The sequence below is a fragment of the Trichechus manatus genome, unplaced genomic scaffold, assembly GCF_000243295.1.
Source record: "Trichechus manatus latirostris isolate Lorelei unplaced genomic scaffold, TriManLat1.0 scaffold00005, whole genome shotgun sequence".
NCBI classification, from domain to species: domain Eukaryota; kingdom Metazoa; phylum Chordata; class Mammalia; order Sirenia; family Trichechidae; genus Trichechus; species Trichechus manatus.
Genome location: NW_004443941.1, coordinates 10,934,527 through 10,962,517, shown reverse-complemented (window position 1 = coordinate 10,962,517; position 27,991 = coordinate 10,934,527). Strand labels below are relative to the sequence as shown.

Here is a 27,991-nt window from a genome sequence, read left to right as displayed (position 1 = left end):
GGTTGAGAAGTTAGAGGGTTAATATGTTGTGGGGTTGTTAACCAATGTCATAAAACAACATGTGTACTACTGCTTCATGAGAAACTATTTGTTCTGTAAGCCTTCACCTGAAGTATAATAAAATAAAATAAAAAGAATACCACTGACAAATGTCAAGCCAAAAAAGAGAGCGAAGAGGATTTCCCAAAGATCATCTGGATCCAGCTACCCAGAACCAGCACAAATAAGGTTGTCTCTGGATAGTCTCTCTCTTCAGCTATCCCAAAGAACGCTATAAAAATTCATTGGAACAAAGTTGATTCTTTCTTAACCACATCCAGTTAAAGAAAGCATATCCTTGCTCAGAAAACATGAAAATAAATCCAAATAATTGACTATAAATTTTGAAAAAGAACAACTTTTGCAAGTTGCAAAGACTAGGCACTGTGCTCTGTGGAGTGAGAAAGCCTTCATTCCACTCCTTGTGATTCTGCCAGCACCATGTCTGACACGTAGCCGTGCTCCCTAGTACGTCATCAGCTGAGTTAGCTGGCATTTTCCTGTACAAATGGTAAAGGATTTGGCATTTTCTCAACCCTGAAACATTAGGAAGTGTGGAGGGATCCACATCAATCCTACATGGATACACAAAGTGATACCAGTGCTCATGTCTGAAGAGAGGACTGTGGTAGGAGGAGGAAGAGGGTTATCAAAAGGAATGTTCTCTTTACAGGTCGTGCTCGCGCTGTTGTTTTTTGTGGTTGTTTGTTTTTAATAAGATGTATTTCTCTACCACTGGTGGCTTAAAACTTGAGAAAATATTATCAAAATCACGCAGAAGAAATCAAAGTGGTGATGCTCCTGAATCCAATTTCATTTCTAGATTCAGAAAAGCAAGATACAAGTCCATAGAGGTTCATTACAGAATCCCGCAGTTCAGTACTCCTTCAGAGAAAAGTGGCGTTGAGAAAAAATGCTCCAGGATTATATTGTAATATAAAGATATGTGAAGCATGAGTTTACAGTGCAAAGCAAGTATTTTTAACTGGCCAGGTTTACCTGATGCACATCTAGGATTTAACCTGATGTAGGAAAATTTCTACACCTCTTTTCACTCTTGAAACAGGCAACTCCAAGGCAAAGATATCTGCCTAAGGGAGACCCTTATTCATCTTATCTTTATCTTTTCTGAATTCTGATCTCACTTTTGCCCATCCGTTTTCATTCTCCTACTCTATCAGTACTCTTGATTGTGGCTGCCATGTCACAGCCCTAACTGTCGTTTTGCCCTAGAATGCAGATTTGTTGAATTAATTTGCTAAGTAAAGAAGACTTACAAACCACGTTTCTCATTTCTGTCCATCTAATTAACCAATATGTAAAGGTCACCACTGTGAGATGGCAAAATATTCAAGTTCATCTTGAGATCTTTCCTCATTTAAGATGAGAGAGCACTCTGGTCCCATTCATAGAAGACTACAAAGGAAAAATTCAGATCCTTGTCCTCTGCAGTTTTATGCTGAGTGAGGGAAAAAATCAGATGAGAATCTAAGTAAAAATACGTTTGACACGTGTGCCCACAGAAAACATTTAAGAGTGACCTAAAAAAAGTGAACGAAGTTAAGTGACACTTATATTAATTACACCAAGATAAATATCAACTGAATATAAACATGAACTATTCCGGGTGTAGAGTTAAATGACTGTATAATTATAAAATTACTTTATCACAAAATTATGAATACCTATGTATGTACATATGCGTCAAGTTTGTGTATATACATGCATTCACATAAATATATACATGAACATATACAAATACATAGACATATAGTTCACTTGCTCCGCACAATAAACTCTAAATACCGTTCCCTCTATGTTATCTGGAGTCCTGTACTAAAGAACGTGTTGAGAAATCCTCATGTAAGAGAGGGCTATGGATGGGAATTTGGACTCAAGGAAAAATCTTTAGAAAGCACCCTAAATGGTACACAAAATCTCCGAAAGATCTGATGCATTTTGTCATCTGTATAGTTTGCAGAAGGCTTAAAACGAGATTAAATTATATTATTGCAAACGGTGGACCAAAACACAGCTGCAAATAGCATACGTTTTCCTTTGATTGTCTCAAAGCATCTAAACAGCATTTGTTTTTAAAGCTCTGTTTTGCATAGTTAAAACTTTGGTATCTTTTCTTACATATTGCCCAGCTCATTTCAGGTGCTTTTTCAAGCAGAAAAGGTTCCCTGCTACACAACACAAACATTAAGGAGCAGAACTGTGAGCTGTGGTCTCAGTTCCCAGGGTTAAGATTCAGGCCATCAGAAAGATCCGGTGAAGTCAAGGATACCACACATTCCTGCATTTAAAAATGCTCATAAAAACTGTAGACCGCGGGCACGTTCACTAATATATAAAGATTGTTAACATAAAGGCTATCCTATATAATATCACAGCTGCACACTGTCTACTTTCTTTCAATCAAAACACTAAACACAACTGCATTTTCACTGTGGATGGTTTTGAATGACAAATTAAACATGCTTCTCAATTTGTACCAAAGCCGTCAAGGAGTACGCATGCCTGACTTACCAAGCGGTGCAGGAATGTATACCTGGTTGGTAATGTTCTTAAAGCAAAGTTAGTGAGCACAAAAGAGAGAACGGGCTTTCCCAGCTCCTACACCAAATTGCCTTTTCAGGTTATCATGGAGCTAACGTGTATGTACAACACTGAGCAGACAACAGATGACAAACCCACAGCAGGGCCATTTCAATGCTACACATTCTGACACCTACATCTCAGTGCTGGGGCAGGTGTGTTCCAGGGCTGAACGTTCAAGGATGATATGGTTATAGTGACTACACTCATCATTTAACTGCTATTAACTGATCCTGCAAAAACTGACACCCAAACCTGTAGCTGAGTTCTAAATATACTACTTAGGCAAGCAGCTCACATTAAAAACTCACTCTAAAGAGCAAAAAAGGAGTGAAACATTTTGATGGATTTTTCTTACCTTAAATACATAAAATATTCATTAACACACATACCTACCTCCCAGTGCCCATTACCAGTGCCAAAATGTCTAAATATATTTGCATTACTTAGGCACATTGTAATTTATACAGATGGTATTAAGAAGTAAAATAATGTAATACCTTTACTTTTACCTATGGATTTGATGAAATGGTTCCATGAAGAAAGGATTTCCAGAGAACGAAAATAGAGAGGAGAGAAACAACAGTAAGAATTATGAATACATGTAAATGCACGACTATCTGAAAATTAAACAAGAGAAGGAAGTATAAATAGGGATTTGAAGACAAATGGAGATGCAATCAGTTCAGGTTGAGAATTCTGCCTTTTTAAAGGGAAGTACATGCAAGGAAACTGGAAGGCCCATGCTCACTTGGAAAGATAATACAAAAGGGAGAAACACAATGACTGAAGGTAGAAAAAGTACTGATTCCGTGGAACACTACACTCAGCATTCTAGAAGCCGGAAGCCAGTGATGTCTGCATGTTCCCAAACCACCATGCATGGATGAGAAATGGACTCTTGTTGATACAGTAGGTTAAACTGAGAATCTTCTTTCAGATATTAACTTCTGATGGCTCAAGTTTTTCTTTCCTCTAACCACCCTTAACTGCATAGGCTGATAAATGTATGGACATTTTCATTCACCATTTCTTATGTCTCATTTATTTGCAAATATTATAGCGCAAGGAATGAAGGAACATAAAAGTTGAAGGAGCAAACCAAAATCAAACCAACAAATCAAGGGGAGAAAAGCACATGAACAAAAAAAGTGAACGAAAATTATGTATTTAATTTGCAGCCAGGTGATTTGCAAGCATTCGCCCATCCCTTGCAGTGATGGTTGGAAAGCAGCTACAGAACAAGAGAACACTGAAAGCAGAGTGGAAAAGGAACAGAGCCCATACCTGGGTCGCCCATCATCAGATGCGCCAGACCTTGAAGGGAAACAAGAGCACAGTCAGCAATAAACAAGGGAGCAGGGGAAGGCAGGATTGTCACGATGACAAAAATGTTCAGTGACAGACATCTTGTTTCCTATGAGACATGTCTGTATCACGGAGGCAAATCAAAAAGCATTCTTTGAACCCCTGGTTGGAATGTTTTGGGGCAAAGAGTTACAGAACTGCGATTTGAACACTGGGATGTGCTGCACTGTGTATTTCTTCTATGTATTAGTCAGCAGGATCAAGAGCTTAAGAGCATGACTTAAAATTCAACCAATCCCTTAAATATGGCATCTGCCCTTCATGCCCTTTGATAAGACTTTTTTTTTTTTTTTTTTCACTCTGCCCCTACAGGGCTAGTCATTCTTCAGTGGTAAAATCACATTTTTAAAAACCCAAAGGAATACCTGAAACATGGGCTGGGTCTGATCTTTTTCCCCTCCTCAGAAAATAAGCAGTTTCATACTTAAATAATAGTAATTAAAAAAAAAATCCTTAGTCACACTGAAATGATAATGCAGAAATGTCTCCTTGCCTGACACATGCAGCAATAGAATAGGCAAAAAAAAATCATTAGACATGCAGTTGTATAGTTAGAATTTACTACTGAGTAATTTACTACAGAATTTTTAAGAAACAATGGATCAGTTTTAACTAGGCTCAAGTGATTTTCCGTGGAGAACAAAATTATTTAGCATTTTATTTAAACATTACTCACATGTTGAACTATGAGTTAGTGTAAGTAATTGTACATATTAGAGGAATATATTTCAGATATGATTTCATTAAGGAAGTTTTCGAGAAGAAAATTAAATTCCCTTTGTTTATTTAAATCATCTATTATCTCTTGCTTGGCAATTAACTTCACAATGAAGATAACTTCTTTTCTGAACAACACTGCTAATGTTCTTTTCAAAAGTTCTTTTGCTGTCCAAGAAGCTATTTTTTACTGAAAGGCAGGATTTCTAGTTCTTTATTCTAAATTTAGAAATAAATCTATTTCTCAATCTACATATATTTTGAAATATGGGAAAAGATTAGAGAACTATAGTATACACATATCGATTTTAATAAAATTTGTATTTTCATTTTCCAGTGTTATTTCAAATACATTTATTTTGAGCCACATAACATTATACATCAGTTGTATCCATATTGAAATAATCTGTTATCACCTTAAAATTTTAGGGTTACTCAAACGTTCCTGTGAGGCAGATATGTTTACTAAACATCACATAATCACAATATAACATAAGATTATGTAACATAATATTTTAATGTTTTCCATAATGTAGCATCTCTTTGTATTTTCTGAGTAATTTTAACAACAACAACAACAAAATACATAGGGAGATTAAAAAGTTTATGAATGACCTGTTGATGATTGATGATGTTTTATATGCTGAGGCAAAGTGTTTTTGTTGTTCAGGTTATACAATTTTTCTTTACTTTCCTTTTTAAAACTATTATACATATTTCCTAACAACAGTTTATAACTTGTTAGTAGACTAAATCAGGGAATTAGCTCTATATAAGATTAACTTTTAGAAAATATATAAGCACTCATCTACCAACCAACAGTTTGGTGGTTTGAAACCACCCAAAGATGCCTCAGAAGAAAGGCCTGAAGATCTACTTCTGAAAGATCACAGCCATTGAAAAGCCTACGGAGTGTAGTTATACTCTGACACACATGGGATCGCCATGAGTTGGAATCAACTCAATGGCAACGAGTTTGTTTTAATGGTTTTTAACACCACATTAATGAGGATGATAATGTTAAATATTAAAAGCATTCCCATTCCTGTTAGACTTTCTCCACTAAGGGGGCTCCATTATGTGGTCAGAGCCACGTTATAAATAAGAATGTTAAAATTATGATTGAATAAACTGTACTATAATAATGTATGGGCTTATACTCTGAAAATATATCAAACATTTGCGTAGGACAAGTGTTTGTGAGAGAAGAGAGAAGCATTCATGTTTATTAGGCTGGTTTTAAAGCCCCTTGGAATGCAATCATATTTAAAAAGAAAAGAACAAAAAATATGGAATGTTTTACAGACTGGTTAAGGAAATGCAAAGAAGTAGATTTTTATTTTTATAATTATAGTAGAGAAAAACAGAACCCATATATGGAGCACACACCTGGAAAAATTGTCAGTTATGACTTCTTCTGAAGTTTTCATCTGTTTTACTTAAATAATAGAACAGAAATGTTCCACAGCTAAGCAATTATAATATTGCCTGTGAAAGAATCACAGATATGATGCTGAACCCGCTACTGATTGGTTCTGTATTACCACTGAGGATTCTTTTTTGGGGGATATAAAATCTTGGCAACTGTAAGGATTATTTATCTGTAACCTTGGATAAGGATTTTGTTAAGAAATCTTCTGTTCTGTAGAATTACACCTATGCCTCACTTATTGACTATCTCATTATCCAGCATTTCGAATTTATGACAATAGTAAAAAATCTACTATTCGACTGTTTTGTGCATTAACAATGTATGTCTGGTAGTAACGAACACTGAGGTGCCAGGCAAGAGTAACACTGGCCGATGGCTAAGGTTATGTGTCAACTTGGCTCGGCCATGATTCTCAATGGTTTGGCAGCTATGTAATGATGTAGTCATCCTCCATTGTGTGATCTGATGTGGTCATCCTCCATTTTTGCATAATGTCAATTTTTGCATAAAAACCTGGTCTTTGGGACCTAACCATGTTGATAAGTGAGGAGTGGGTATATACATATTTTTACAGAATGGCTGTACTTCAAAATATTGCAGCAGAATAAAATCTGTTAAATGCCTTCCTCTGACATATAAATATTAGCAAATTGTTTATGCAACAACTCTTAATGCTATGATTATATAAGCTGATAGAACATCACTACTCTTTGAAGTAGTTCTTTGCCACGCCTACTTCTTTTTGCATTCTTATCCTTTAAAGATTTAGCTGGCAGCACATTGACTAATGCATATAAGTGCTTTAAAAATAAGAATGTTGAAATACATTTTTAGTGTGTTAGATTCTATAGGAAAAAGTATATAACTTTATCAAAATTCCCTGACAGAGATAATTTTAGAAAAACTTGAATTAAATACTATGGTTTTATTTAACATGATAGAGAATATTACAAATCTACTTACCAGTAACCATGTCCACATGCTGTAGGCTTTCATTTCCAATGGCCAATGGCTTATTTATTAGTCTAATTTTATGTTTTTTACTTATAGTCATTATTTTTTTCTGTGTTCTTTTCATAAATCAAATCATCTGAAACTAAGCTAATGGGCTTGAAATGGTATAATGCTAACGTTTCCAACAGAAAAGATCAAAAAACAAAAAATGAAGAAAGGATCATGCACTGTGATCTGAAACTGCAGAGAAATAATTTCTCATTTAAAATAAAAGCAGCAGCATTGTATCACTTTTCCATAGACAACACTGCAGTAAGAGTTCTAAGTTTCCTGTGAGATGCTGAAATTTGTCAAGGTTTGGTATTAAGGTTGAAGGCACTTCCTACACCTGGTGTTGTCGGGATTGAGAGGGCGTGTGTTCTATATGAAAAGTGATACACAATCCAAAAATCAACAAATGTCAAAAGAAGTTCAACTTACCGTCGTAATTTGAGATGTACTCTATTAATAATACTAAGGAAAAAAAGGCAAATGAGAGTTGGAAAATAAGGTAGAAAACACCCACCTTCCACATTGTTGTCTTCTGAAAGCACATGACAAGGAGGGAGAGAAAAGGAAAAACATTCATTAAGCAGCATGCAGACTGGACCTTGCCTTTGCATGTCTTCTTCATGCAAGGCACCAAACACATCATGCAAGTGCTCCATCGCTATCATTCATAGGGGAAAACAAAATCACAGGGAAGCAAGTTCCCTCCCATTGGCAGCATTTACAGGGTATGAGACAAAATTTCAGAAATACTGGTGTGTCCTGGGTGAAGAGTTTTTAAAAAGCCTTTCACAGCCATACGTAAAGCAGACTTTCTTCTTCTTACATGATGTTGGTGTGGTCTTTCTAGTAACTTATTTTTAAAGCTACTGTATTTATTTGTTTATTTATTTACAATTCTATAAAGTTTTAGTTCTGTATTCTAATTTGGACTTGGATTTAAAAAAAAAAAAAAAGGCCATTTAAAATAGACACAAAATTTCAGCTGAAGATAACTCTGGGTCTACCAAACATGTCACCCATGTACCACTGTGGCCTTTCACTATTTCTAACACCTCAACTGCTTTCCTCAAAGCAGCACAGCATAAATGTATGCCACTAAAATCTACAAAGTATTTTATTTATTTGTAGAGTGTTCATATTTTATTGGAAATGATGACAGGTTATTGAAATTTACTACAATGCTAACTTCAAAAAATGTTACGTAGAAAAAGCCATCATTGCAAAGGAAGTCCATTTGGGAACCGCCCATTAGGCAAAGTTTGTCATGATTTATTCACTTTGTACTTGTCTAGCATGAAACATTACTGTAGTTCAATGCCAGTATTTAGCAAAATCTCTATTCCATATATTTAGGTAACATTTAAGATATTTGTTTAAGTATATTTGCATACACTTATAAAGTATATATACATACGTGTATATGTGTGTGTGGGTGTGTAAACGCATGGTAAGCTATAATATTAATACGTTACCGTCAAGTCGATTCCTACTCATGCCGACCCTACAGGACAAAGTAGAACAGTCTCATGGGATTTCCTAGGCTGTAATCTTTATGGAAGCAGACTGCCTCATCTTTCTCCCATGGAGTGGCTGGTGGCCTTGAATTGCCGACCTTTCGGTTAGCAGCCGAGCGTTTAACCACTGCACCACCAGGGCTCCTTTAGCTATAATACTAAACCAAACCCGTTGCCATCCAGTCTATTCCAACTCATAATGACCCTATAGGACACAGTAGAACTGCCCCACAGAATTTCCAAGGGATGCCTGGTGGATTTGAACTGCCATCCTTTTGGTTAGCAGCTGTAGCTCTTAACCACTATGCCACCAGAGTTTCCAGGTATAACATTAGTACCTGCTTAGTAACTCAAGTAATATTTGAGACACAAAACCTGAGAGCCAGATTAGAAATGAAAGGGGCAAGGGAAAGATTTCAGTACTCATCAAAAAAATTTTCAAAAGTATGTCCATGCTGGCATTTCTAGTCTTACATTTATATTTTAATTAATTAACTGTACTTCTTAAAGTGGTCATTTAATCAAGTGTTTATAAAGAGCAAAAGAACAGTAAGTTCAGAAACTGGAGAGCAAAAACAACTATAAATGCACCAGTTCATTAGGCTCAACAGATACCTTTTTAATAATTAAAGCTACTAATTAATTAAAAACCATCAATTTTGTCTAAAATATGTTACTTGGAAACTGAAATATCAACACAGACACACTAATTTATATCGACATATAACAGAAAATAGCTAACGGATAGATGGGGGCAATAACATCTTTGCAAGATACTTGGTTCGCCAGAGTTTATTTTAAAAGAAACAATGAACAAATGGATTAAATATTTGGTATGTGGTGCCGATTTTGTTTTTGTTTTAAAGAATTAGACAGAATTTTTACTTTTCAGTGGTCACTTTAGACATGACATAAACACAAATCTTAAAAGTTTTTCTTTACTGCTTTATACTGGAAATCATATAAAGATATAGGTAGTATTAATGTTTAAGATATACTTTGGTTTTATAGTAACTGCCTTTGAAAACTATATATATATATATTTAAGATATTTATTTTTACTAATATTATTTAATTTATAAAGTAAATTAATAAAATCAGGAAATTTAGAGGAGAGTCAAGTGCCAAGATGGTTTGTCAATTACTATGGCACTATTTAATTTCTTTAATCAAAAGATTGGCAAATAGAGTTGTGAGTAGTACAGTTGCAGTAAGATGTTTTGGTAAAAGTACTGCATAAAAGGTCTAACAGAAAAAAAAGAAAAGAAAAAACACCCCAACAAAATAAAACAGGCTCAGACTTAACCCCCATTTTTTAAATGTGTTAAATACCAAAAAAAAAAAAAAAAAAATCCATTGCTGTCGAGTCGACTCTGACACATAGCAACCCTACAGTACAGAGCAGAACTGCCTCATAGGGTTTCCAAGGAGCAACTGGTGGATTCGAACCGGTCAACCTTTTGGTTAGCAGCCGTAGTTCTTAACAACTACGTCACCGGGGTTTCTGTGTTAAATAGGATATCCTTCTTTTTTTTAAAAAAAAAAAAAAAAAAAAAAGCCCATTGCCGTAGAGTTGATTCCAACTCATAGCAACCCTATAGGACAGAGTAGAGCTGCCCCATAGGGTTTCCAAGGAGCAGCTGTTGGATTTGAACTGCCGATCTTTCGGTTAGCAGCGGTATCACTTCACCACTGCGCCACCAGGGCTAAATTATGCTAATAAAGTCACTGTTCAGTCCTCTGAAGGTGAATTCATTTTATATTGTTTACTAAGGCACAGAGCCACAAATGGTACCATTGATTCTGTCCTGCCATCTAGAATTTTTCAGGGTTCTTGCTCATAAAGGGAACAAGCTTAACTAGTTAACCTGATGCATGCAGATCTAAGTCATGCCCAAGGTGTAAGCAAATCTAGACTTTACCAAGTTCAGAAAAAATGGTGTCTCTCAGAAGACTTAGATTAAAAATAATAATAGTAAAAAAAAAATAAAGTACTAGAATAAAAGGAAGGGTAATACATCCACTCCTATAAAATATGTATAAATAAAAAGAAGAAAACTGACTTGGAACAGACTTTCCCTGAGCTTTATTTACATTTTCAGATTCAGTTGTAGGACAAGATGTTTCTCTTCTTTATTTCATTCTATTCTATCCCTCTGGTATCCTTTGATGACCTTAGATCATGAAAGCTAGCTAACCTAAAGATACTTGCTACTCTATATCAGAGTTTGCATATCGCTATAATTGGTGGTGGCTCTAGCATTTACAACCATTCTCCAGGTGTTTTTCTTTGTTCCCTTTCCTTCTGCTTTGTTTTTGGACCAAAAAACGTACACAGATTTAGGAAAGAATGGTTTTTCTCATAACATCTACTTTTGCTTTCTCTTTTTAGATTATTATGCAATCAAATCTATTTTGGTTTTGAGCAACAACAAAGAGAGGTGCTGCAATCTGGCATGCCACGTTGTAAGGGTAAAGGGGTGTATTCTGGTTAAACATAAGGTAGAATGCAGCCCGTTCAGCCTTACATGAGGACCTTGTCAGGTAATGTAGGGGAAATTGCTTGGTTTGCTGAAAACCTCGGCTTCTTAACTGCTGACCTAATCCTTGCTGTGCACATCAAGTGGGCCTCTTAGGAATCAACTTCTCTATTATGACCAGGACACCTACAAATGTCACACTTTTGTTTTCTTTTGATTGTGAAAATAATAAATAAGAAGCCATGAAAAGATAAATTTTACTTTTCTTTCAAATAGGATGTGCTTCCCTCACAAAGATGGGGATTGGCACCAGAATATCAGTCATATTATGAATGCCGACTGGCTATTGGTGTGACAGAAAGCTGCAGCCGTTAAACTGCATGCTTTTAAATTACTACAAAGAGCAGCTCCACAGTCCCTGCCCCCCGCTGGACCTCAGTTTATAAGAATGCAAGAACAGTAACATCAGTCCATCACGACAGTGTTCTTTGCACATAATCTTACTTACACGCTTCTAGGAAAAGAGAAAAGAAATAACAAATATGCGTTTGTCAGTATAAAGAAAAGCAGAAACTTAATCATGACCAGTGAACAAATTAAAATCTGGAATAAAGTGTCAAGAATGACTCCTTTCTGTATAACCAGTATGTAAGACTAACAAAATGAAAGGCTTCATATAAATAGCAGGCAGTGCTAGAGCCGACGATAACGATCGGCCAAAAGAAGCCTATGGCAACCACTGGACGTTCCTGCTCTTCTTTGGTTTTCTTTCTTCTCTGCCAGTTGCCCGTAACTGGTTCCCTTCGTTTTCTTTCCCTCCTCTTCTCTTCCAGCAAAAGCACCATCACCCCCAGAGGCTTCTCACTCTACTCCAAGCCTTTCAGGGTGGGGAACATAGCAGGAAAAATGGTGCTGGCCAGCAGAAGGAGGAAAGACGGGTAGGTAACTACATCTTTACTCCATACACTGGGCTTGCTGGCTTCTATCCTTACCCTTCCAGCCCTCACATTACTTCTCAAGACTCTGCTTACCCTTCACTTTGGGGATTATATGTCAATATAGCAGGGTATGGTTCCCATGGTGGCACAGGATGGAGCTTTGTTTTAGAGTTTTCTAACACTAAAAGAATTGTAAACTAAAACAAACAGGATGGAGCCTTGAGAAAACTTCAATAATCTGGGAATGCTTCAAGGGCTGGAAAACAGAAGAAACCACTGATACGGTGGATTTGTGCAACAGGCAGCCAGAGAAAGACCAACACTGGCCAGACCACAAGCTTCAACAGAAAATGAAATAGAAAGGGCCATTACGGAGACTTAGCGAAGAAAAGAAACTCTTCGGGGCAGGAATCTGGCTACTTTCAAAAGTGCTTTTTAACAGGTGGCCTCATCTCCTTGCTTCAAATCCAGCTCACTGATGTTCCAAAACACTTCCTGAATCCTGGTCCCAGGGCCTTGGGTAGCCAACTAGAACAGCTGTTTTGTTTCTTCCTCTTCACTGCTCAGGAATGAAGGACAAGAATCTCTAAACCAGCAGAGGTGTCCCTGGCATCACACAGGGAACTCTAAAAGCATTTTTCCTAGAAACTTTATGGGCAACGTCCCCGTATAATTTTGGTACAATATTATGATTCAAGTATATGATAGAATTAAGGAGTCTTTTCTGAGCTGCCCTGAAAACTATTCCTTGCCTTAACAGTGTGGTTTCAATGAGGAAAAGTGGTATGAGTTTCAATTTACTTATTCAAAGAATGTTTGGAAGGAACAGTGTGTTCTTAAGTAGGAGACTGTGTTTCTGTTTCACACAGGTGCCTATTTTGGTAAAAACGAAAAAGTTTGTGGCATATAATTCAAAATGTTTCACCTGTTAATGGTAATTATTACAGGAAAGAAAAAAAAGAAGGAAAGGAAGGAAGGAAGAAAAGAAACCAAGCCTCATGATATGGCAGATTCTTCTGTTTAAGCTACTCAGTGGACCTGATGGAATTTAGTATTTACTAGTCAACATATTACAATATATATTGAATGATTCATACTATAATGAATACTACTGTAAATTTTTTGTATTTATGAAGGATTATTATAACGATTTTGTTTTGATTTATTCTGCTTTCATAGCTCTAATTCTTACCTGCTTCTAAACTTTGAGAGTTAACATTTCTATATTCACTTCAATAAACTGGCTTTATAGAAGGAACATCACGTTGACAGTGACCTTAAAAATGGCAACAAGCACAGTCTACGCTATACGTGCTCATCATGTCACTTTTTTAATTGTTTTATTGCTTACTGAGAAATGAATGCTTTCTGATATGGAATTAGCAGATGACACGGGCAGGGTGTGTCTCATGTACCCTCTCACACAAGCTTAATCTCTGCTACACAGCTCTCCAAAGAAGGCTGGTTCAGGCGTGCGGCACTTTTCTTTCTAAGACATTGAAGTCATCACATTTGAGAAAGTAGAGCAAGAAAACTCTTTGGATTGGAGTTGGAAGATAAATCTAAATATACCCCTACCTACCTACCTACCTACCTCCTACCTACCTCCTACCTACCTAGCTACCTACCACCCATCGACCACTCCTTCTCGTGGTTACATGTATGTGCCAATACTCAGATGTGACTTTCCTTATGAACAAATGAATTATCCTCAGGCTCATGTGTTACCAGTAGAGAATACTGCACAATGTGTCCTAGGCTTCCCAACGTTAAACTAGAGAATAGGTGAACCCCCGATGAAGGACACCAACAGGGTGTCAAGCTTCATTTGAGGGAACTGTCAAACATCTGACACATGGATAAACATTTTCTCTCAAATCATTTTATGACAAAGGTTTTCCAAATAAACTTCCAAATATACTTCTAGTTTTGTTCATCTGTATGTACTTAGGTTCTCAGACCAGTCCAAAACAAATCTATTTCATTTCTCTGTGAAAAAACCAAAGGATTTTGTGATGAAATTAAAGGAAATTTGTACAAAAATGTGACTACATTATACTATAAAAAGAAGTCCTAAATATAGTGCTTAACACGCTAAATACTGTATAAAATACTTTACAGAAAATAAAACTGATTATATGGTAGAAAGCTGGTCTGTCAATTATACACGTATCCTTATATTTAAGGAAAAATAAAATTGTATTTCTAAATAAGAAGTATTTCACATTGTTGTCTTTAATTCAGTACGGCCTTTGCACCTGTAACAGTTTGGAAAGGAAACGTCATTTAACATTAACAGGATCTTTCCATTCTTCATGGCTTTTAGTTTTCAGTTTTGTTTAATGCTTAGAACTTAAAATATTTTTGTTTTATAATTTATGACAAATTTAATTTTAAAGTTTTATAGAAGGTATTGAAAAACATCCTAAAGGGAATGGGCCTTTTTTAGCTACATGAATTGTATGTTAAAATTTTCCAAGAATAAAATGATACTTGTGAAGAGAGTGCTTCTTAGCTCAAGTAGATACATGGAACTAAATGGAAAGCTCCTGTCCAGAAGTGAGATGAGAGGGCAGAGAGGGTCAGGAGCTGGTTGAATGGACCCAGGAAATCAGGAGTAGAAAGCAGGAGTGTGCTGTCACCGTACAGGGAAAGCAACTAGGGTCACATAACAATGTATGTATAAATTTTTGTACAAGAGACTAACTTGAATTATAAACTTTCACTTAAACTACAATAAAAAAATTTTTTTATATGAAAAACTAACTTGAATTTTAAACTTTCACTTCAAGCGCAATTTAAAATAAATAAATAAATAAAATAAAAATTTTCCAAGTGACACAGAGTTGATTAAAAGGTTCCTTATACTTATCCAGATATTTAGTAATTTTTTAAACGGTAGGGAATGTACACAGGAAGAAAACTGCTGTGAAGAATTCTGCTTCTCCAAAGCACTTAAATGTGGCTTCATTTAGTTCAATAGCACCCGAGGTTAACCATAAGAAATTACTGTTTTCAGGTAAAAACTGGTCAAATACCAACAATTCCAGATGCTTAAACCTAATATTTATAACTTCGTGGTTTTCCTACAAACTGTGCCATTCTCTACTGCCTTCAAATAATGTAGTCCTCCATCAAGCTAAACTGAAACATTACTGCATTCTTTAGAACCAATCATCAGAAAGCAGAAAACAGAGTATATGTGATTTTTCATAAAATGCATTTAAGTTTTATGAAATGTTCTTGTGAATTGTTCTAAATGTTCAAGAGAAATAAGAAAAAATAGTAATAAACAAATACTTGGGAAGTGTGCCCATTTTAAATGTGCTCTCATAAACACTGTTATTTAATCTTTATATTATGTCATCAGGTAACTCAGTGTGGTTGACTGACTTGCCCAAGATACCCAAGTGGAAAGTAGATTATTCCTAGTGTATATACAAAAGTGTACTTTAAGGCTCCCTATCCAGGTTTCTGAAGATTTCAAACCCTATTTAAAAAAGAAAATGAACGTGAAGATGCTGGAGTGCCTACAATCTCATCTGTCCTGTTTCAAGAAGGCAGGAATATTATAGGAAAAATATTTCTTTCTTAATTGCATTTATTTCTTGATTCCATAAAGTCAAAGAAAAATTTAATACTGTTTAATTTCCTTTATTGAAGAAGAAAAAATGCCCGTCTCTTTTCTTCTCTGTCCTACTCCAGTGAATTATTTCCCAAGAAAAAGCACGTTTAGAAAATCTTTGCTCTACTTCAATATCAAAAAGCAGACCCGGGTTTGTGAATGTGTTTACCCATGGGCATTCTAACCTCGAGAAACAAAAAGGAAACATTACATAAATTTCCTGCTGTCTTTAAAATTTAAAGGAAAGTGTTCATTTCATTCACAGTACATAAAATTCTGCTTCCCTTTTAAAATGAAACAAGAAGACAGTTTCATTCAAAACCAAATATTCTGGTAGGTGACACAATATAAAATGAATTTGCCACGTAAAGTGTATTTTCCCTTTCATTTTAGTTATAAACTGCAAATGTGGTCAAATGTTACTTTTTTTCTCTTTGCCTGCATGCTGGACAGTACACCTCTTGGGAACTGAGCAGCAAAGTATAATCTTTTAACATTTGAGTCAGTAAACAAGGAAGAAGGAAAAAAAAAAACCCTATATACCTTGTCCAAATTCCTGTTTTCTTTTTAAAATAAACTGTTTTATGTTGCAGACTAAGAGGAAAATAGTTTTTTCACAGATGTAACCAATTCTGTATCTTTGAAGATTTCATATATGTGGTTATTTGGGCTAATGTCCAGCACCTGATTAGACCCAAATGGATAACAGCCCATGTAGACTAGAGGTCCATGAACTTGAATAATCCATCCTTTAACTATGTTGATGCAATGATGCATAAAATCAAATCATCTTAAATATAAGTTTTGAAGGTAGCTTTATCTTTTATCGAAATGGTCATCTGCTGCTTAAGAAGAGGTGCTGAAATATAAAAAAGTAATTTCTCTTTGGAATTTTACAAAAAATCTTGAAGTTTTAATTCCATTATTCAAAGCAGTTCATTTTCTCCTTTAAAATGGATTAACAGGAAAATGATACAGCTCATTATTTCTTAATTGACATTTGTAAAAATTACTTTCTATGATTACTGGAAATTCTGCATTCTTTTGATCGAACTTTCAAGCTAAAAATTTATTTTTCAAAACAATCTCATGAAGTTGTAACTCGTTCTATGATGCTTTAAATTGTGTGGCAGTACAAGGATGTTTTAATCTCTTCAAATCATAAACCCCATCCCAAACATCACTATAAGCACATGTGCCATCTCTTTGACACACACACATGCACACATATAGACACCCTATTTGGTATTTTCTTTCATGACCAAGTTCAGATTTCTTTGACATTTTTCTCCACAGAAAATATTTTTCTTATACAAAAGTTAATATAGGTAAAATAAGACAAGTACTTAAATACTTTGATAACATTATCAATGACATCATAACTACTATTTTACCCCTCTGGAAATACATCAATCTTCTCATAATAGACTTTAAACAAATTGTAAACCTCTCTCCTCCTATCTCTTATTTACTTAGTTTTATTCATTCCCACTAAAAAAGAAATAAAGCGTGTTCTAACTGCACTGTCCAATATGGCAGCCACTAGACACAAGTAGCTAACTAAATTTTAATTTAATTAAATACAATTAAATGAAATTTAAAATTCAGTTCCTCAGTTGCACTAGTCACATTCCAAAATGCTCAAGTGCCACATCTGGCCACCAGCTACCAGAATGGACAGCCCAGATGATGAACATTTCCATCACCACAGGCAGTTCTACTGAGCAGCAAGCACTATGAAGAGTTTTAAACAAGCTACCACTACCCTCACAGGGTCTTTAAATACCAATCTGTTCATATAATGTGTGTTTTCCTTGTTATTTTTATTCTTCAAAGAATTAAAATTCATAATGATATTTTAAAAAATGAATTTACATTAGATATGGTTATTGCATTTGTGTAATATGGAGACCTGTGTAATATTTCCACTTTAATATCAAAATAATGACATTTGGGAAATAACTGATAAAAAGTTTGCTTTGTTTCTTGATTTTAAAATAACTTTAAATAATTCAAACTCTGGACAATTATCACTCTTTTCATCATAAGTCCTTTCCTTTAAACTTCCCAGATAATGAGAAAATGCTGAACTCATTGAACTCATTTCAATTTTTAAGGAAATTAAATAAGAATCCAATATATTCCAACTCTTAATTTCTACTCTTCCCAGTATTCTTCATTAGGTCATTTAATATTATCTGCACATGTAAATCTACTACATTTTTTTTTTACATAATAGTTTAATAACAATAATAGTCTTCAAATTAGTAGAATGTACCCTCTAGCCCACGATCTCATATAATAAATCATCTTACTTTATGGTAAGTAAGACTTTGCTTTCTGTAATATAGGCCTCTTCTTACAGGAAAATAAACCAAATAAGCAATGGGAGTATCAACATTTCTATAATACTGAAATATAACAGAGACAAGGAAGTATAAAAGCGTAAAGGGAACAGCTCAAACATCTGGCTAACTCTATAAAAGTCCAAGATCCTATTAAGGGTTTATTACTTGATAACAAATGAGAGGTAAACAAAAACCATGAGTGGGGATAATAGAAGGAAAAAAAAATAGAAGCATTAACTGTGAAAATAGGAAAAGAAAAACAAAGTGAAAAAAACACCTAGAAAGATGAAATGATGGATTAAGGAATCTCACATGAAGAAAAACTAAGATACGCAATAAAAATTTAAAGTAGACAGGTCAAACCTATTTTCAGTATGGAAAGAATGTAGGCCTGCTCCCAAGATTAAACAATGATCAGTGGTGGTAGAAACGCGCCCTTTTTTTATGATCAATTAGAGATATTTCATCTCCACTTTTACAAAGTAATAGAAATGAGGCAATGTAAAAATGGAAAGGAAAATGTATTAGGGCCTCAATGCCCTAATAGATAACATTTAACCCAGATGTTTCCAGCGTTATGAGCTGTTGTCTGATGACTATATGAGGTACTGAGGAGGACAAATAATGTCCAAGGTGTTCTGAGGTCAGCTAAGATCTTAGTCCAGTCCACTGCACTGCAGTGACTTGAAAGAGATTACACAATTTAACTTGATATTTCTCTCATTTCCAGAGGTGAGAATATTTATAAGAAAAACTGAGTCAACATCTTCATTAAGTATTATTTTAGATCTTGCACTACTAGGGAAAATTAGCCTATACATAAACCAAAAAAAAAAAAAAAACCAAACCCGTTGCCATTGAGTCAATTCCAACTCATGGCGACCCTATAGGACAGAGTAGAACTGCCCCACAGGGTTTCCAAGGCTGTAAATCTTTAAGGAACCAACCTGCCACAACTTTCTCCTGTGGAGTTGCTGGTGAGTTCAAACCACCAACCTTTCGGTTAGCAGCCTAGCGCTTTAACCACTGTGCCACCAGGGCTCCCTAGCCCATAAGTAATAAATATGACACAAAAACTTCTTAATAGATTTCTGGTATTATATTTTAAAATGGAAAAAAATAGTTGTGAAGTACAGTATGTGGAAATGGCTAATAACTAATAAATGTAGATAGTGGTAATAACATTCCTATTAGCTTAGGCAATGTGTATCTTACAGCTGCCTAAGAAAAATTATGTTCGGAATGTGAAGCACTGCAAATAACACTCAACCCATGGAGAAAACACGGTGGAAAAACAGAGTAATAACTATGCTTATGGCTTCTGAAATGCTGACTAGAAGAGTTAGTTTTAGTTAACATGATTCTCTTTAGAGCTGTATGGAAAGATTCTGGGCTGAGTTTGAGACAAGAGAATTGATAACTTTAAACAGGCCTATGAATAGAAAGGAGGAATTAAATCAATCGCTTTACAGTTTGTAAATATGTAAGAAAACATTAGTGGAGTAAGAGAGAAAAAGATTTGAATGAACTGCCAAAGTTAAAAAAATCTATTGACTCTCTCAAAACCAAAAAACCCACTGCCGTCGAGTCGATTCCGACTCATAGCAACCCTATAGAACAGAGTAGAACTGCCCCACAGGGTTTCTAGGAAACCAGAAATCCTTGGGAAACTCTGGGAATTCCCTCGCCAATATGTAATATTTTAATGTTTCATTCATCCTCCCTGAAGAGGGAACCAAAAGGACAATGAGCCCTGAGTTAAGACTTCTAGGTTCTGCCACCACAAATAAAGTTTAGGAATCTGGATACAATCTTTTTTTTAACAGTGCTGTAATTTTCCCATTTGCTAAATGTTCAATTTGCTCCATAGAGTTGTTGCTCACAGCAGTGAAAGAAGGTAAAATCATTTACTCAATAATGACAGAATTTAAAGCACTTGTGTATAGATACCAAATGTTTAATGATGTTAGCTATGATATTAAAATTAATGCTTCCTTATACAAATTGCAAGCTACTAAAGAGACATGTTTTTTTCTATTCCTCTTTTTATGTTTAGGTTCGAGCATGGTGTGTATGTGTAAACATACAAACAAATCAATTCCCTTCCAGTCAATTCCAACTCAAGGTGACCACACACGTCTCAGAGCAGAATTGTTGTTGTTGCTGTTAGGTGCTGTCGAGTCGGTTCTGATTCATAGCGACCCTACAGGACAGAGCAGAACTGCCCCATAGGGTTTCCAAGGAGCGGCTGGTGGATTGGGAACTGCCAACCTTTTGGTTAGCAGCCAAGCTCTTAACTACTAAGCCACCAGGGCTCCTCAGAGTAGAACAGGAATTGTTAAATAAGTACAAGTAATTAATACCCTATCTTACCTTCCCTGCTAGCAGTGAAATCTGCAGTAACATGAGGATGAGTGTTTCTTTTCATAGACAGGGCTTACTTGTCCCTATGAGCCTTCTTTTGTTATTTATATTCTCACATCCGAGGTTGTTATTGTTAGTGACCCCGTGTGTGCGGAGTAGAACTGTGCTCTATAGGATTTTCAAGGCTGTGACCTTTCAGAAGCAGATGGCGAAGCCCTGACTTTTGAGGCACCTCTACCCGTTGCCGTGTAGTCAATTCAGACTCATAGGGACCCTGCAAGACACAGCAGAACTGCCCCATAGGATTTCCAAGAAGCGGGTGGTGGATTCAAACTGCTGACTTTTTTGGTTAGCAGCCAAGCTCTTAACCATTGCGCCACTAGGGCTCCAAGGCACCTCTAGGTGGGTTCAAACTGCCAATCTTTAGGCTAGTAGTTGAGAATGGAAATGTTTGTGTCACTCAGGGACTCCTTATATTGGAGGTATGGAATTTTAACAACTGTAAACATTATTTTGAGCAAAGAAAAGTGAAGGATTTTAGCATTAGCTACTATTTCAATATCATTTTGAGGCAGTTCACCATTCATTACGTGGGCAATTCCAAACTGTTTCCTCATTGGACTGTTGCTTCTTAAGCACATCAGATGATGATGATGCAGAACACAACAGTCACTTAAAATCCACAAAAAAATTCCACCTGTGTTATCACAAGATCACGTAAGAAAAAAAGTGACTATTAAAATTTAAATGTATGGAAAATACAATCTCTTTTATTTACCACTTTATATCCAGTGCTTAGCACAGTACCTGGCACATGATAAATAATAACTGTAAGAGAATAATGAAGAATGATTGAATGGTAGAAATGAACTCTTCTTACACAAGATTCTCTGTTATATACATTTTGGGGATTTAGCAAATTATTAGTCATATGTTCTCTAAGAGTCCTCGTGGCCTGATGGCTCAGCCCTAGGCTGCTATCCAAAAGGTTGGTGGTTTGAACCCACCCAGAGGTTCCAAATGAGAAAAAGACCTGGCGATCTGCTTAGGTAAAAGATTACAGCCTAGAAAACCCTATGGGGCAGTTCTACTCTGTCACATGGGGTCACTATGAGTCAGAATCGACTTGACAGCACCCAACAAGGACAACAAGCTCTCTAAAGTCTTATCAGCATATCTGTATGAATCAAATTATTGTAAATCAAAAATTATACAAGTAAATGGAGGTTTAAAAGATCATCTTCTGTGAATTACTAGCATTTTGTCCTGATTATAGCCTATTGCTTCATGACATATTTAGTAAGACATCAATAAAAACAATCACTTTTAGTAAATTCAGTGATTTAAATCAAATTTATTTTTATAATTTTAATAACATTCATGACGTATTAATTACACTGAAATGTGTCAAGCTCATACATTTGCATTGGATGGGTATGAAGCCTTAACACAATTAGACCAGTGACATTTTTAAGATGTTTCAAACAAATTCTAATTTTTCTATCAATTTTACACTAATAAACTTTAAAAATCAGAATGGTATTTAAAATGGCATTCTTCGTAATTTGGCCCAAACAATTAATCTTAGGTTTCACTTAAATTGAACAGGTAGTACCTGATCTGCAGACAGTAAACTAAAATGTGCCACTTAAAGCAATTCAAGGCAACCACCTCAATTACGTACAGGAAGAATAAACAAAACTTTCTTTAGTGATTTCTGAATACTATCTTCAGGGATGCTAATCTGGTAAATATGATAAACATTTTCTGGTTCTAGTGGGTACGTATGTAAATTAGAATACTTTTATATTCTGTAGTTAACTCAGACATGGAGAAACAACTGAAAAATCCACAGATGGGTAGAACTACGTAGTTGTCAATTAAATTTTTATGTGACTTTCCTATTAAGAGAGTACTATACTAGCTCTGGAGCCCTGGTGATGCAGTGGTTAAGAGCTCGACTGCTAACCAAAAGGTTGGCAGTTCAAATTCACCAACTGCTCCTTGGAAACACTATGGGGCAGTTCTACTCTGCCGTATAGGGTCAAAATGAGTTGGAATCAACTAATCGGCAACGGGTATATTAGCTCTAGTTTTAAATACAACACAACTGTGAAATGGAATTAGTTCCTATTTATTGTTTAACCTTATTTATGACTCCTGAAATTTTGACTGAATTTATCTTTCTGCAATCAATTAACTGAAAGTGCAACGGTACTTAGAAATTGAATTTTTGAACTTTAAAACTGGAATAAATGTTACCTTGTTCTACAGATTAAAAACAAAATCAAAGGCCCAACCATATGGCATATGGTATAGTCTTGGTTGGAGTCCCAGAGTGGTGCAGATGACTAATGTGTTCAGCTCCAACCAAAATGTTGGTGATTCAAGTCCACCAAGAGGCATCTCAGAAGAAAGGCATGGTGATCTATGTCTGAAAAACCATGCATTGAAAACGCTATGGAGCACAGTTCTACTGTGACACTGATAGACACGGGGTCTTCATGAGTCAGAACTGACTCAGGGGCAAACGGGGTAGTTGCAGTAGTAGCAGTATAACCTTGGTTGAGCAGCCTCTGTTGTTCGTTGCTGTGTGGCATCAAGTCGAGTCTGACTCATCATGACCCTACAGGACAGAAAAGAACTGCCCCATAGGGTTTCTAAGACTGTAATCATTATGGAGGCAGACTGCCACATCTTTCTCCCATGGATCCGGTAGTGGGTTCAAGCCTCCCACCTTTCGATTCATAGCTGAGTACTTATACACCATGATACCAGGGCTCCTTAGGGTCCTCTGGATCACAACTCTGACTCCCACTTCAAAGAGAGTGGCACTGACAAAAACCAAAACTGCTGAAAAAGCAGACTTCAGATATCAAACCAGACCAAAGCTGCATACTCTCTAACCTAATGGTAGTAATCCAAACTTGACTATAACATTTTTCTATGAATATTTTAGGAGAAGCTGGAATTATAATTTTCTTGCTACCAGATTCCTGTATTGAAAAGTCAGAAAAAAATCATCAAAAACTGCCAATTATCAGCCCCAACTTCCCAGTTAAGGAAAGGGTATCTGAAACCACGTATCAGAATTTGCAAGTAAAAATACTAACATATTTAAATTTTATCTAAATCAAATAGAAATGCAGTAAATTCACATAAATTCTCGTTTTATTTTCCAGATGAAACAACTGAGGCCGAGAGTGACGGAGCTACTAATACAGTGGCACCATCAGCAACCAGAAGTGTTTTCTAAGAGCATTGATATGCTTCTTTCTAGAGCACTGCTGTCCGATGAGCCTTTTGCAGTGAAGGAAATGTTCTATGAAATGTAGAACACAATTATGACCCTAACCAAGGCTCACCCCCTCCATGTGACATTCACCATTAAGAACCACATCCTAGACAGCCCCGTAAAACCAAATGAGGCTAACGAGGTACAGGAGTCCAGTGACAAGGGCCAGAAGGCAGAAGGGGACAAGGAAGCTGGTGATAGGGAACCCAAGGTTGAGTAAGGATATTGTTGATGTGTTGTGAGATTGTTAACCATTGTCACAGGGCAACATGTGTAGTAACTGTTCAATGAGAAACTATTTTGTTCTGTAAGCCTTCATCTTAAGTGAGAATAACAGCACAATTGGAAGAGCGTAGTCAATGTCACTGAACTGTGCATGTAGAAATTTTTGAAATGGTGTATCTTTGGCTATGTGTATTTTCATCAAAAAAAAAAAAGGTTGAGAAGTTAGAGGGTTAATATGTTGTGGGGTTGTTAACCAATGTCATAAAACAACATGTGTACTACTGTTTCATGAGAAACTATTTGTTCTGTAAGCCTTCACCTGAAGTACAATAAAATATGAAAAAAAAGGAGAAGGAAAAAAAAAAGAACCACGTCCTAGAAAATATCCCACAGGCCTTGTAAAGATGTGGATGAGATGCAATCACCCGACAAGGATTCCTGTTTGTTAGGATTTCTGTCCAGATTTGGGGAAAAAAAAATCAGGCCCAGATCAGTCTTACAAACAAAGACAAGGACAAAAGTAATGGGAAATAACTCTCAGAAAATAGCATACCTGTCAGAGATACTCAGAACATGTTGGAAAATAATAAAGCAGAGGAAATTATTTCCTATTCATATACTTTCTAACTCTTCCAAGCAACTAATGAGAATTAGTTAAGAAGAAAACTGTACCTATGCAAAGCCTTGGCATTTGATTTCTGACAAAGGGTGGAAAGGTTGGAGAGCAGAGATGAAGAACCACTTTGTATTGCTGATAAAATCAATATTGGCCTCAGCACTCAAAACGTGCAGCAACTGATTATTTTTAGTTTGACAGAATTAGAAAGGAGCTTGTGAATTTTATTTCAGAATTGGTTTTTCACTTGGCTAAAATAGCAGGATAATCTGGTGCCGAAAACTAGGAATGTGTATTTAACTTGCCAACTGTTACGTACAACTAAAAGCACATCTTGGGGAAGAAAAAAAAAATGGAAGAGCTGATCCATTTTAGACACTGGTTACAGAAATCATGGAGGAGGGGGACATAGCCTTGTGAATGAGGTAGAATGACATGGTGAGGGAACCTAGGGCTAGGGCCAGAAGTTTTGGAGTCCCATCTGGGCTCCATCACAAACTACACCTGAGTATGACAGCTGGCAAGTCATTTCTCATCCTGAGTCTCCATTTCCTCATCTGCGTAACAGAGATAATGAAACCTATCTCACAGGATTATTGTAAGAGTACACTGTTAGTAAGGATCATATAAAATGTCTAGCTTCTAGCTGAACATTAATAGACATCCAGTTACATCCCTGCTTCCATTTATTCATTGTCCATGAGAAAATACAGGGAAAATACTTAAATGAAACCTGGCCTTTAACCTAACCATATTTAACAACAATTTTCTTAACCATATACTTACATCTGGCAGAGAGAAATTGTATATACAGTAACTAGAAGAATTTGAACACGAACTGATTTCTAAATTGTGGCAGTGTAATTTAGAAATTCATAAGTCAAATTCCTGTTTCTGTCTGGACTGTAAAGGCTAATCATTTGTTTATTTTCTATAAGAAGGCCTTGATTACAGCCTGTAGCAGTAATAATTAAACAGCTCTGTGCTTGAAGGACTTGGGCTCTGTTCGCACTGCGATGTGCTAAAACCCGTAATTAATGCATACTCAAAGTACAAATGTAAGTTTCTTTTTTGGGGAATTACATCAATGTTTTGTATTTAACCATTACATATTATAAATACAGTCCAATATAAACAGTATGTTAACATCTATACACAGCCTCCGGTTCAGGCCATGATACAGATGAGGAGACTGGCAAATTTTTCTGTAAAAGGTGAGAGAATAAGTACTATGGAGTTTTTGGATCATGTGGTCTCTGTTCCAGCGGCTCAACTCTGCTGTTGTAATGTGTAAGTGGTCATAAACAAAATATAAATGAATGTGTGCAGCTATGTTCCAATAAAACTTTATTTTAGAAAAACACCTTGCAGGCCATATTTGACTCAGAGGCCATAGTTTGCCTAACCCTGAGCCGTAGTTTGCTGACCCCTGATCTCACCCCTAATTCTCAAGAAATGCAATGTACAGCATTCTCTTAGAAAAGCAATATTTACAGATCAGATAAAGGCAACAAGAAAACAAGTTTCTGCACCTCTCTAAGTTACGCTACGTCCTCACTCAGCAATTAGGAAAGCCATTACAGATTGAATTGGCCACTAGAGTTTGTTATAAAAATCAAGTGACTTAAAGATTTGAAAGCATTTTGAAAAAAAAAATGCTATAATTACTTGTGAAATGATATTATTGTTATTATTACATTATTATTAACTGTTGCTCTTTTCAGCTCTATTTTTAAGATACCTGGATATCACATGTACTCTGAAATCACCTCAAGGAATGCAAATTGTATAATAAAGTCACTCAGAGCTGACATGGCTCTAGTAATTGAAGACTTTGAGAAAGACCAAGTAGGCTTAGACCCTACAGGGCCACCATCTTAGGGGACCACTTCCTAAAGTCAGTTCCAAGGTACATTAATCTGGAGAAACATTGGTCAATAAGTCCTTGAGCAGTAAGTTTGGAAAATATTACACATAACACTGTAGACATTAGTGCCATGAGCATTAATACTAAAGAGATAATTGTCAAGAAGTCCTTGACAAATAAGTTTGGAACACTTACACCTCTCGTTCAGAGATTCACAGTGCATAATACTAACTGGAGATGCTGAGATGCCCAGCACTAAATAAAGTACGTATATATATCTTTGGACAATCCAATATGTCCCAGATTTACATCTGTAGAGAATCCTTATTTTCTGGGTAAATGAAGTCATTAACATAGTACCCCAGAATACACACTGGGAAAAGATGTCATACATACTGTTTGGACTATTATAGTCCTTCACCCTGTGTGTGAGGAAATAGCACCACTAAACTCACATTTAATGGTCGGAGAGAAGGAACCCTCATTTAACTATTCATTTACATTCCATTTGTGTGTCATTATATTTGGATTCTTACTTATAAACACACATGTGGAAACCAACAAAATCTGTAAAACGATTTAAACTGTATGAGAATGACACTCACTTTAATAAAGTTTAAAAAGGGAGATGGTAGACAAATTTCAAACATTGAGTATCTCTGATTTTAACTTTGAAAAAGACCCCAAAACAGATCAATTGGAGGTTCTACCAAGTCATAGAGGCTTAAAGAACTCTTCCCTGAAGGCAGTGAAATCCATTAAAATCCAAATAATTCTGCTTTGGCTGACTATTGCTTAAGCTGTCCAGCAGTAAAGAAGATTGAAAAAGAACTGCATAGTTCATCAGTTTCCTAGATTTGACTTCCTACTTATTGGATTTCTTCTGGTAGCTTCTCCACATACTGTTTCATCCAAAAGGGCAGTCTTGTTCTTCTGGCAAACCCTTTCTGGGCAGTGATTATCTGAGCTGCAGTGTGTCTTTAATTTTCCAATGTTTCTTTCATTTGTAACCAGAAATGTCTTCAACGACAAAGAGACACACTTTTGTCTAACCATCAGTGTGGACACTAGAAGTTAGACTTAACTTCTAGAATTTAAAATATGAATCAGTCAAAAGTAACTTATACAGAGAGAAATAAAGAAACAAGATATCCTATTTCTAGCTTCTGACACAGACCCTGACACATACGATTGTTGTTGTTGTATGCCGTCAAGTCGATTCTGACTCATAGTAACTGCATGTGACCGAGTAGAACTGCTTCATAAGGTTTTCTTGGCTGTAATCTTACAGAAGCAGATTGCCAGGTCTTTCTCCCTCGGACCAGCTGAGTGAGTTCAAACCTCCAACCTTTTGGTCAGCAGCCGAGAGCTTAACCATTGCACCACCAGGTCTCCTGCTCTGACACATACTAGGCATTCAGGAAAATTTTGGTGAACAAGTGAATAAATAAATGAATCAAAGACACTTTCTTTGTCAACTACTTTTAGCTCAAATATACAAATAATATTATTTATAAATCCTTTTTTGACTAATTTTAAACATATTCTTCAGCTGAA

At 35.9% G+C, this 27,991-nt stretch overlaps 1 protein-coding gene across 9 annotated transcripts in view; it reads right to left on the bottom strand.

Moving 5' to 3' along the window:
• NRXN1 (neurexin 1) overlaps positions 1–27,991 on the bottom strand; it is a 1,216,111-nt gene that overhangs the window by 1,089,388 nt on the left and 98,732 nt on the right. For 2 of the 9 annotated variants that reach the window (XM_023735234.1, XM_023735242.1), the window contains exons 2-3: positions 7,677–7,694; positions 3,928–3,957 (exon numbers count right to left, since the gene is read on the bottom strand). The exons of 4 other annotated variants lie outside the window; for them this stretch is intronic. In XM_023735234.1, the coding sequence (XP_023591002.1) occupies positions 3,928–3,957; positions 7,677–7,694 (48 nt within the window). Of the gene's footprint in view, positions 1–3,140; positions 3,153–3,927; positions 3,958–7,676; positions 7,695–27,991 lie in introns of all 9 variants that reach the window. 3 more of the 9 variants (XM_023735226.1, XM_023735221.1, XM_023735250.1) reach the window with 3 other exon arrangements.